This window comes from Lepeophtheirus salmonis, chromosome 1 (genome assembly GCF_016086655.4).
Source record: "Lepeophtheirus salmonis chromosome 1, UVic_Lsal_1.4, whole genome shotgun sequence".
In the NCBI taxonomy this organism is placed as follows: domain Eukaryota; kingdom Metazoa; phylum Arthropoda; class Copepoda; order Siphonostomatoida; family Caligidae; genus Lepeophtheirus; species Lepeophtheirus salmonis.
Window position 1 is genome coordinate 38957370 of NC_052131.2, and position 13418 is coordinate 38970787.

The 13418-nt window shown below is 31.0% G+C and overlaps 1 protein-coding gene across 5 annotated transcripts in view; it reads right to left on the reverse strand.

Annotated features, from left to right (window-relative positions):
* The window catches only part of LOC121128338 (uncharacterized), a 124495-nt gene that overhangs the window by 8850 nt on the left and 102227 nt on the right, over positions 1–13418 (reverse strand). For 2 of the 5 annotated variants that reach the window (XM_071892548.1, XM_071892547.1), the window contains exon 3: positions 7880–8094. In XM_071892548.1, coding sequence (XP_071748649.1) covers positions 7880–7901 — 22 coding nt within the window. In that variant the 5' untranslated portion in view covers positions 7902–8094. Of the gene's footprint in view, positions 1–7879; positions 8095–8224; positions 9255–9368; positions 10211–13418 lie in introns of those variants that run through there. The other 3 variants (XM_071892552.1, XR_005868141.2, XR_011783098.1) reach the window with 3 other exon arrangements.

The following is a 13418-nucleotide window of genomic DNA, read 5'->3' on the forward strand; positions in this document are numbered from 1 at the left end:
GAATAAATTTTAAGTTCATTGGGGAGCTCAAGTTGAGGTATGCTCCAAACTTATTTTTATTTCGTCGTAACAATGAGGTGTTTCGTATCGAGAGAAAAAAAAACTCCTTAGTCTTTGTTAGATTTTCAGATTCATGATCTTTCTCATTTGTAATCTACTCATTAGTCTTATGCTTCATTAAAGAAAGAAAAATACAGGAAGGATTACTGGATCAATTTTAAAGTAATTATATAATAACCCTCTTCATTATGAGAATATACACTCATATATCGCCACCGGAAAGGATCGTCGTATGAAGAACTCACCCACTATGTAGAAGATGTAAAACGGATCTGTCTCCAATGATAATAAAAAAAATATATCTAAAATTTTAATTCATCTCTAAAGTGTTTTGCTACTATTTCTGTGTCCCTTAAGTTTTTATTCACTTGGATATCTTGTTTATTTCTTTTTACTGTATTTAAATGGAATTTAGATGTATTGAAACATTGTGTATACAGTCACATCATTTATCGCATACTCCATGTATAAGAGAACATTTAAGGTCAATTTTCCCTGGAAAAATTATTTATATGAGGACCGTAAGTAAACCTCATTTACTCCACTAATAAAATACGATTGGAAATCTTGCTACAAAAAAACAAAGATAAAGAAGATATATTGTCAGATAATGGGAGCAAGTACACCACTTCAAGGAAGTACGGACGTCAGAGTTCACTTTTCTAAGGAGATACGAAGGAAATGAGGTATTAATAATAGATAGTTTAGGCAAGATCCAAATCCGGATGATTTCCACATTTTGATGAGGCCTGCAATGAAAAAGGAGGGATATGTTAAAATTATATGGGATCAACTACTCTTAACCAAATAATGTTATATTACAAACCGAATAGCCTCTGAGTATGTTTCCCGATTAGCAGAGCCCATAGGGTTATTCTTGTATAACACGACGCTAAATAATTCAGGTTTGGTTTGTTTTGTAACTAATTGCTTATACTTTAATAAATCGAAATATTAATTAATTTCAATCACTCAACCTTGATTAATTATTGAATTAGTAAGTAGTCAGATTTGATTAAACCATCCGGTAGAGGGACTACTCTCCACTTGCCTGGCTTGTCAAAAAGCGATAGATGAAAAAAATGTTGATCCGATTCGACTAGTGAGGGCAAATGAAACTATTTTATGACTTTAGTATCTTACCGGGTGCAGCAAAAAATATTTACACTTTCGCGTTTTCCATTAAACTATGTCGTTCCATTGTTTTCCAATAATATTTCACAAGTTTTGCTCTCTTGTATCAAGTTAAAACAAAAGTTTCCTTGTGCAACTACAGGTCGATCATACCACTTCCCTCTGACCTAGGCCTTATGAAATCTGTAAATATTTTTTCGTAATTTTACAACTTATATTCAAGTTTTTCTTACTCTAATATCAAATAACTTTGTTTATGATATAAAATATCGGCCATTTAATTTTGCCCAAAATAAATATTTTTTTCGATAATATTTATTAGGCGAAGTCTTTGTTAAAAAAAAAAAAATGTTAGGTTTTATTTTCTAGTTTTTGTTCTATTTATATAAAAGTTAAGAAAAAAATTATTTGGGAGTGACCACCAAATCAATACACTTTTTTTTCCAAAGCCTAGGTCTTCAATTTATCGATAGGAGTACTTCTAAGGATATGGCTGATTCCTGAGAGTACAGTCATATTGCAAAAAAAAAAATTATCAAGAAACCAAGTTTGTACTTTTGGATTTATATTACTCAGTGAGGGATTCTCTCATTTATACAATGGATATTCTTAGATGTCCAGTCCTTTGTTGAAACCACATTTACGTGCACCAATGTTGTATCTTTTTCTCCTAAAAATCCACTTTAATGCAATACTTTTATTTTATTGCTTAAAAAAATTATTTTGTTTTGAATAGAGTTTAAGTCGGGTGGGGTATATCGGCAAGTCAATTAAATCATTAAGATTAATATACATATCCATTACATTTGGATAAGTAGTGATGAAAATCACCTGTATTTTGGGCATGAAGAATGTTTTGGAGGAGAGAAGCTTAGCTTTCATGGCATTTCAGCCACAGTCAGCTGTGGTGAGGGAGGGGGAGAAGGAAATATTTTCAAGAATTACTCCGATGTCGATCTTCAATTCCACTCTGAGTCCAGCAGGGACTTACAATTATAAAAAATTATATCAAATCATCTATTATGAGTACATTCCAAAAAAAACAAAAAACCGGTCGAGCTAAAACATCTACACATGATGTGATGCCAATAATGACGAACTCTAGTTTAAAGGTGTTAAAATTGCCTATGAAGTCCTTCAACTTTAGACTTTGTCGTGTATCTTAATACATTAAATGACCATTTTCTACCATTTCATATAACTTTATTTCCTTTTCAGTCCAAAAATGTAAAATAGTTTCTAAAGGTTTCATTTTATGATGGAATATTTCTCCTTTTAAAGTTGTGTGTATGTAAATAAACTTATTATAATATGACATAGATTTGTTTATACATTTATAGCATACCTGATGTGAATCTTAAATTGTAATAACTTTAATGATCCTATTTATTTTAACAATATTCATCACTGGGATCTGAATTTAACATAATATAAAATGGTGTCATTACATTTGTTTGGAAAGTTTACTGCAATAAATAATTCTTTGTAGTCTATGGGAGAATTTAGAAAGCACACAACTTAAAAAAAAATAGTAGAGAAGGGGACTTTTAACTGGTAGTGCTCTGATAAGTTATATCCCTGGATCCAAAAAATTATATCCTGTAAAGATTTTGAAGAGTAGAATGTAGCTTTTTCAATATCTTTTATAAAAAAAATCAATGTCTAAAACCTGCAAATAACTATTAGGTGTGCTAAAGTTATGAAGACATTGAAAATTAAATCAAATATTTTTTCTAGGAAGGATTAAATCATTTCCCTGGAAATTAGAAAATTCTATTGATATGAATTTATGCACATCATATATTTGACCAACTAAAGTGAAGGTTCATACTTCTCATTCGTTTTTTTTTATTATTATTTAAATTGATTTATTAGACAAATCAACATAAATAATTTTATGGTAATTAATGTTTATATTTGGCATATATCCACTAGTCAATTGACTGTTGAAAAAAAATAAAAAATATTCGGGAAATTAAGCTCAAAACATGAATTTGTCTCTAATAAAAAATATTTATAACTTATAAAATAAATTCCTTAGTATATATTTGATTCCTTCATATGCATATATTTTATTTGAATGTATTTTTAATACAAATCTTATTTATTTCTCACTTTTTACTGCATTTGACACCCATAAAAAATAAAGAAAATTCTTTAGAATCAATAAAATACGCACTAATTGCTTTTATATATTTATTTGTATACCTTTGTAAATACCTACAAGAAACAGCTTGATTTTATGCCTTTAGATAGGGACAAAACTTTCAATTAAAAAAAAATAATACAAAATTAATTATTGAGATAAAAGAAAAATGACCAGAGTTGTAAAAAATATGACTTGCCACTATGTAAAAAAAAAGAGTAACAGAAAATGATCAATAATGATATGGACAATGTTTCGGAGGGGATACATTTACTGTTTATGACATTTTATCAGATCAGCTGCAATCCTCAGCTATGAGATGAAGGAAATAAGCATAAATCCTACTCCATATACAGCAAAGGGATAGGCAGGGGTTACTCCGATTCTGTTAAGAGTTCAACAAGGAATTACATCTACCACCAGTGAAGTAAAAATTGTACAAATAAATCTTCCTGAGTATAAGTCATAAAGAAAAAAAATGTGGCAACTGTGATAGACGACAACTCTGCTGATAGTCATAGAGAATAAATGAGGTGACAAAATTATTTTTGTGGAGGTTGTTATCCGCTTAATTTGACGTCAGCTGTTTTTGGGGAATTAATGCTATATTTATATTTTAGTTCTTGTCTTGATTTTCAAAAAATATATTTGTATAAGTACATCATTGAAAGGGGAAACATAAAAATTGACGCTAACTTGAACGATACTAGTGCCCATTAACTAGAGTGTTCCTTGCTCGCTAATATGTTTGAATTTTCAAAATAGGGAGAAATATTTTGTGAGAGAACTGAAATCTTACAGATTAGCAGAATATACTCTTTTTTAAATGTAACAGATTTCTACATTTTTCACATCTCTACTTATAACTCCTCAATAAATCATTAATGTAACTTACCGTTATTCATGATTAAGGATGCAGGTATTTTATGAATTACGTTGACTGTAAATTAAAAATAAAGTATATTTTGGTAAAAGCAAATAGCAAAATGTTCTTATTCAATATTCCTCACTATTTTGAAAATTGTAACGTATCAGCGAGCAATGATCACTTTAGTTTTAGGTAGGTAATTATTGCTTGAGGGAGAGCACTATACCCCATGTTCCAAAAAAAGGTAACACTTATATAAATGGCTTTGAATAATAATAAAAAAAAATTAATTGATGACAGTTTTAACAAGGTTGAGTGATTTATAACGCAGAACCGGGTCACATTTGTTTACTTTTCACTTTAAAAATTTTATTTTGGACGATATGGACGTGAAACACCAAATTGTGGTCGACATATCATCGTGCGGAATGACCGTAACTGAGATCTATAAGGCTGTGGGGATGAGCCGAAAGACCATTTGAGGAGCGTGAGATAGTCCGAAGGAAAAAAAGATCTGGGAGGAAGAGGTCAGTTCGGACAAACGCTAAAGTTTTAGCTCTCAAAGCTTGCATCAAAATACCTCCAATCAGGGTCATTCGTGGCATGGCAAAGTCATTGACCTCCTGTACAGCTCATAACATTGTTCATGAGTACCTGGGGATTAAATCAAGGGCTAGAAGAAAGAAGCACCTCATCAATGACCCAACACAAGCAAAAAGGCTCATAAGATTAAGACTACTCCTCAACGTCAAGATTTTTGTCTTCTGATGAAAAACATTTTAGGATAGATCGGATTTCAAACTCCTGTACGGATCGATATATCAGAAAAAAAAACCTGGTGATATCCCTCAACATGTCAAGCTTAAATTTAAAATCAAACATTCTGCTTCTGTAATGGTCCTGGGTGTCGTAGCTTCCCATGGAAAAAATGTTAACCGATTTTTATAGGTAATAAGGAAAAAATCGATGCAGCCCATTACATCAATCTCTAAGAGAACCAGGTCAAGCCCTGGATTTGTGAGGTGTTTGAGGATGAACTATATGTCTTCCAACAGAATAGTGCTCTATGCCATACAGCTAAAAAAAAAAAAAGGATTGGCTTTCCAAAAATATGACCTCCTTTTGTTCCATGGACATGTGTCTTCCCAGCTCCCCCGACCTGAACCTAGTAGGCTACAATATTTAGGCTCAAGTTGAGGGAGTTGTCTGTAACAAATCATACAGGTTGAATATTTTTACCCTTGGGGGAGAGGGGAGTTGAAACTTTATCCCCAGGAGTTTTTTGTCCTAGAAACTTCAAGATGACTTTCATGCGTGACAAACACACAAATCTAGAAACTTATTTACAAAATCTTTACCAAGTGACATTTTGCTGAACGGACACATTGCCGAATAACCACTTTGCTTAAAAAAATAATAAATATATTCAAAAATAATTTATGCTCCAATCATATCTAATAATGATTTCCATTCATGTTCCACAAATTTTAATAGGTAATTTTTTAATTAATTGTCACGTATTGTAATCATTAAGTGTTGATTGACTAATAATTGAATGATTTCGTTATTGGGATGCTTCAACAGTTGGCTCGAATTAGTATTAGGACAAAAATTATAACATGACAACTGCCCAAGAATTAAATAAATAAATTAGAAAGATACAAAAATGTAAAGAAGAGAAGGAGTCAATAAATCAATCAACGATACAGATTCAATCGGCAATGCAAATAAATCAATCGTTTAGATTAAATGTGTTGGAGCTCCCATGTACCGGTTCAAGTAGTGATCGACACTCCTTAATCTCGAGATCGTTTCTGACAATAATTATCATCAAATATTCTTACTATTTTGGTTCGGCAAAGTGGCTTTCGGCGATAAGATTTTTGGCAAAATGTACAAGAGCCATTCATCCCTAATCAATCCCAAAACATCCCTCTTACCGGAAGTCCAACCTTATTTCTACTGTAATTGAATGGAAATAAAATATTGCCATATGCCTATGAAAAATGATGATTTTTTATTTTATTTTTCTTTATACCTACTTATCATTTTATGTTCCCAATTTACTTTTCTCATCAGCAAAAAAGAACTGGTTATGTAAAAATGATGATGAAATAAGTCAAAAAATAGACAACCAAGTAAGCTTTATCTATTTAATTTATTTGAATAAATCCAAATATCTGCTTCTAAAAAAATTGCTGAAATGTAGAATATTCATATTAAAGTTTAAATAACTAAGTTATATTCCGAAAAAAGATGTCTAAATTATATACTAATACGTAAATACTTGTCATATATATCTAGACCTCAAGTATACAAATATATCCAGTAGGGTGTCAATTATTTAATTTTTGTCAAAAAATGAAGAAGCGAAGGTTTGAAAATATTCCATTTAATAAAAAAAAATGTGATGGTCCTCAGGTTTTGAAATTTTACATTTTTTAAGCGGGATTTGGTTTCAATACCGTTTGTATACAACACATTACTACTTTTTAGTAAAATTAACAAGTTTTATAATTTTTGTGAGTACTTATCACTTGCTTGTCTAAAAGAACAATAACAGTGCTTAAACAAAATTGTAGCATTCGGCCTATGAGTTTGTCCGTTAGCATATCACAGCCAAATGATTTGACATATATATGCTAAAACTTGCAAGTAAGTTTATTTTTTTCTTAGATCAATAAAAAATACTAATAAGGCACATTATATAATGTAGCACATTGCCTTAGATGCCTTAGATTTAATAATAAATTGAAAATCAATTGAAATAATAAACGTACCCTTAAATTTTGATGTATATTAGTCAAACCGTTTGTTTGTGATGTCATTATTGAGGTCAATAGAGATCATATTAGTGATATTTATTATATGTTGAATTAATTGATATTATAAAAAAACTATGTTTAAATTTATTAAGCTGAATAAACTAAAGCACGCTATGTTCGAAACATATTTATTATATGGGATGCAGATCCATAGATAAAACGCCTCGAAGAAAAGATCTACCCTAATCACCATGAATTAAATGTCTTTATTTTATTGTATGTTTGTTAATAAAGATCAACATAATTATGTATTTTTGTTCCAATATTTATTGTATATTTTATCTGAAAAATGCTAAGATACCAAAAGTTGTTGGATTAGGACGGAGTAATTGCAATTTTTATTGGCAAAAGTTTAAATATTTTATTACACATAATCATCACACTATCTGTTTTTAGTCTATCTGAATACTAAATGGTGGAGAAAATTTTAATATATCATCGTATCAAACATGCTTTTCATACTAAATATACTAATAAATTTAGTACTTAAATTTTCTGGTTTGGCTATAAATTTATTTAATAAAATTTTTCCAATCTATGAATATAAGACTTAAATTTACTTTAGATATGGTCATTTATTCGTGAGATCAACGTAAGATGCTTGAAAGTCGAAAAATTTCAAAAGGATTGGTTTAAGAATTTAAAGACAGTATATTAATGAAAAATTATAGCAGTTTTAACTCACAAAGTTGTTTATTTTTTGGACAGTGATGTAGCTGGGATCTTGAAGTATACATTAAACTAAAGAAATATAAATCACTTTACTTTAAATACAGAGACATGTGAGCAAACCTTTGGTGGAACTAACACTATTTATAACTTTTTTAAAAAATATCATTAATTTACCAGTCAGCACGATTAACTGCATTGGCCTATAGATTTTGTCTATTTTTGTCCTGGATAAAGCTAAACATCTTCATAACTGCGGAGCTTGATCCTTGCATGTCGGTTGTAGAACAAATATTTCAGGAAAAAGCACAGCAAATTACCCTTTTATGCCAATTGAGGGCTAAGTTTCCATTTTTTATGCTGTGAATAATGTAAGGGTTTGGAACCAGCTACTGCAATAAAAAGTGGGACTTTCTACATTTAAAATAACATTAGTACAGGGAAAATATATTAATTACATCTAAATTCATATATATTTATTTTTAAAACAATTTTGTACCAAAGATAGATAAGAATGCTTACTTTGGAGGGAGAAGTTAACACCACGACGAAGGATTTTTTTTTTTTTTCTTCTAATTTTTGCAGGTAGTTTTTTCGTTACGAACATGTCAACTATATGATATTTGTATATTTCCACTCTTTCCCTCTAGTCCTTCAAGAAAAACTAATTACATATTCGTGATCAACACGTCAAGTGATTAATAAAATTAGATATAGAACTTATGTTCTTGTTGATTTATGTTATTTATTGAATAAAAATTTGTAAATTATTCCTTTTTATCAAATTTAGTTTCTATTATATCCATAACAATTACTTAATTAGTCAACTAATTTACAATTATCAATATAAACATTTGCAGTTCTACAATTCCATCCTCAAGCCACTACTTACATTATGACATAGAAGTATTCCTCTAAAAATGCTCTTAAAGTAATGATGGATTTACTTTTTAAGTACTTCAGAAAGAGCAACGCAACGTTCTCTACTTCCTTTTGCCGGATTTAACCTACTTTATATGTATTCTTTCCTTTTTTTTCAAGGGATATATGGACGATACATGGTCATTCATTTTACGTATATGAATAATATGCATGTTATAAAGACGAGAGAGAAATATATAGATAGATTATATATTATATTAACATACAGGGTGTTACAACATAATCCAACGCTTCAAATTTCCGAATTTTCCCGTCAATTATGATGACAAAATTGGTCAATTGTGTTTTTGCTAACAGGACTCTGACCCTCCCAAACTTTCAAAACGACTTAGAGTTGGCTCCAAGATCACTGTTAGGACTGGCTGTCCAAGGATATTTTGAATCCTAGCTCCCCTGATCTTAATCTAATGGATTATTCTGTCTGTAGCTACCTTGTGTCAAAGGTCAACAGAGTTCCTTACACCACCATGAAGTTCCTTATAGACTCCATCTTCCTAGAATGTAATCATTTAGATTTGGCTCTAGTTTTCAGGATCCGAGTCAAGGACTTTAATAGAGGCTAGAGTGAGTGAGATATATTCTCAATGATCGTATAGACTTCTCAGTTTTTGTTTTTGAAATCAATCTTAAAATATGACCATTTTATGTTAATGAAAAGTAAATAAATGATCAAAGCAACGGATTTCGTTGTTGTACACTGTATATGTATGTTTTTATAGTCTATATAATATCTAAGTTTTTATATTTCTAAAAATATTGCATGCATGCCAGATAATTAAAAAAATGAAGACCGAAAATGTAAGTAGTGACCCTTACAATTTTGAGGAATTTCTGGGAGGGGAGCAGCTTAGCCGTCATGAAGTTTGATTAGATTAGCACCAATCAGCTATGCTCTCCCAGCAGAAAGTATGAACCATCTTGGTCGTGTGTGCCGGGGCGCCTTCTTGGGTAGACACATAGTTTTTCCTGTTCAACGTGCTCTTCAACAAACGAATCTTAGGAACTTGTAGTATACGTTCGTGTTGACTTTCTAGTTGGCCTTGAAGAAGTAGGGAGGCATCTTGTTGCCGTCGAACTCCACAACGCCGAGGACCATGACCTGAGCTGGATGCTTGGTCTTGAAGTTTGTTTTAACCAGGGCTATTGATTTACAGCGTCTACTGTGGAGATTTTCTTATCGGAGCTCGACTTGTGCCCGGAAGAGATTGCACACAACCTCTCGTTTTGCTTGTTGCTCAGACATTTTTTATCGCAAAAAAAAAACCATCAAATTGAAGCTTTTTGTCAGTTCTTTCGAATGGTGCCAAGTAAAAAAATGTCAGAATTCTAGAACTGAGGCTAAACTGCCTCGAAGAGGATTCTAATCTTTGAGTCCTCAACCTGTGCATTTGTAAAAAAGCATGACTTTTCCTTTTGAAGAATATTTTAGAGAAAGGTCCAGAGCCGGCTCTAAAATATTTACCTACTATTCCAAATCTTAAGGATTCATCATGAGTCAGACGCCCCGAAGAACAAACTTCCCTGAATAATGTCAACTGTATAGAGGCCTCATAATCATGAATATACCTACGAATAAATATATAAATTAATTATCAAGTGTTTTTAATATTAACTTATACTCTAACTAAGCATGAATTAAGGCTAACTAGACTATACATATAAGGAAAAATATATTTTTTATTAAGCTTAAAGTGATTATAAGGTATTAAATACTTAGATACTGACATGATTACTCTTAATAAACTTAGTACATCATTAAAATAATATAAAACAAGTCTTGCATCTTACAGACTTTTTAGAAATTTAAATTTGAGCGTATTTTCTATGTAAAATGCCTAATAGAGGACGCCACTGTCTTTACAATCAAATATAAGAAATTATTAGTAGTTGCTCCTTATTAATAACTAATATTGGATTTAACTGAAAAAAGAAGCAACAATAATGAAAATTATGACTCGAAGGATAAATATGCCTTGAATGTGATTGACTCACTTTAAATTGGGATGATTGCACCCTGTGATGAGCCAGAGAGTGTATGATTCTTTAGACTTAAGTGCTCGATGGCTGAACTGTAGCTAAACACTCTACTTGCTAAATCTCATCTCGAGTAACATTCATTATTTTATTTTTTACTATCAGTGATATACTATCAGCTTTCGGCTAAAAGACAACATCATTAGGTTGCAACTACAAAATCTCTCGCTTTTGTATAAAGTCATATTTTTTACTACTCTAAATATAGATATGTATTTTCATTTTCTTTTCTTTTTAATATGACACACTAATGTTCACACTCGTTTCTACATTGTTATTTCTTAGATCTAGTTGTCATGCAGTTCAAAGATGGTATGTGCACACTCCAAAATGAGTCATCTCCAGACAGACAAATTTTGCCTAAGTAATATAGATAAAATGATATACGTAAGCCACAATGAAATAATTATCCGGGCTATGTATGTCATTCAGTGAGGTCGTTAAAAATTCAGATCTGGAGAGGTAACTTCCTATTCATAATTCAGATTCTATAACCCCGATGAAATCTTTATTCTGCATTGTAAACTGTTCCGCAAAACTATAAATAAAAAACAAACAGAATAAGATGATAGACAATGGATTTATTCTTTAATAATAACAGATAACTGTTCATATCTTAATGAAAAATAATTCAAGTTCAAGCAATCAACGTTGAGAACACTAATAAGTAGAATTTTAAAAAAGATGATCTAAAACGATTACGAGGTTTTTATTATGTTTTTTTTTTTTTTTTTGCCAATCTGAACAATATTTATTTTTCACAGCTGTTATTATTCTTTTTTTAATTCTTGAGGAAAGAATATTCAAGAAAGACAGATTTGTTGGGGGAGTTAAAGGTATTGCTATAAAAAAAATATGACCTTGGACAAGTACAAGATTTTTTGTAGTTGTATAGAATTTTTTATTCAAAAGTTGTTTACATTATACTTTAAGATTTTAGGAGGGAACATCTAAGTGTAAAGGGCGTAAGCTTATTGATAATGAAGATTAACGCTAAGGATTTGCTGACTTTGTTTCTTTTCAGCAGTTGCGAGTCCTCTGGAGAAAAAGGAGAGTGGATTCCAGGATATGCCATAGTGTTGCTTTAGGTACACTCCTATTCCTTCTGCGGAGGGATCAGTAACAATTGACGTAGGAGCATCTTGAAGAGGGTGACTGAGCTCAGGAATGCTCCATGGAAACATGAACATCTTAATGCAGTTCATTTTTCTGGCAATGCAACTGTCTTGCTCTTAAATGACACTTGCTTTAGCCTAATGAATACCTCAAGGATTTTCCTCACCATGTAGGATCATATACAGCTACGACACCTCTCTATAATAAGCCCATGGACTTGTTTCCTCAAGGAAATTGTGTTTGTTTTTTTAAATGTTCCTTTTTTTTTTTGGTCAGATGGAGTTGCACGGAAATTGCTTACGTTGCAATTGCACTGGTCATCTTCTGTTTCAAGTCTTTTCTACTTCCATGAATACTTTTAAGTATTTATTTTTCTCACACTTTATTCAAATTACTTCGCCGTACCCATATTGATGACTCTGTTTCTCGTTGAAGTATCATATACTATGACTACAATGTTGTCTGCAATATCCTATGTTTCTATTCTCTATAAGTTAGAATTGTACTGTCAGATTCTAGTTGAACTGTCTAACTAACTAAGTAAACTAAGAATTTCCCCTTCTTCATATTGTGGAGCATCAGAGACAAGTACAGCAAGACTTCCCACTGAGTATATTTCACCAATTCCTATCTATGTCTTTACTGCAAAGTGAGATATATGTTTATTTCCTTCTTTTCCTTCTCATAAATAATAAATTTCCAATTGTTAGAACGGCTATGTCGATTTTCGGTTTCTTTTTTTTAGCATATTAGCAGTTCATATGATTAACAACTCTACTATAGGGAACAAATGTAACAGAAAAATCAACAATTGACAAAAAATACAGTGTATATTTTATATTAGTGGCAAAAGCTATGATATATGTAACAATTTTGTTTTTGAAGAGGCATTGAGACATCCAATGTCCATTTAATTAAAAAAAAAAAAATATCAGGTTCTTACACTTTAATATCTATATATATATATACTTATTTAACTAAAAACTTAGTCTCTCTCCCCAAAAAATATTTGCTGAAATGATGATGCATAATGAAAGATAATGTCTGACTCCACATCAAAAAAATATTTTTTTAAATTTTTGAACATGATACACTCCATCTTTACAAAGGGCAGGGAAGAAATAAATAAGAAAATAGGCAATTCTACTCTGAGTCCAACTACGACTTAGATTTATAGCTATAGTAATTAAAAATATGGCCTGCTGGTATGTTAAAAAAAGAAACTTATCATTAAAATGGTAACCCTAACAATTTAAAGAGTGTTTTTTTTTTGTTTTTTTTTTGGAAGAGAGCAGCTTAGCTTTCATCACGGTTCATTTAATTAGCTACAAGCTCCCTTTACAAAGGGGAAGAAGGAAATAAAGAAAGATATATGCAAAAATGTCTGGGATTGCAACAAGGACTCACAATTATAACTCTTCAAAAAATAATCGGGGTTACTTTTTGTCTTTTGAGCACACACAGATGTTCAATCAAGTTTTGTGTATAATTGTATTTTGTAGACAGACAATGAAGTTCATTCCTCAGGAATGAAATAATAATGAAAATAGCTGGGGAAAAGAAAATTCACTCTTCAGGTTGCCAACTCATAAATAACGGGCGAGCTAAAAAATCGTACCAATTG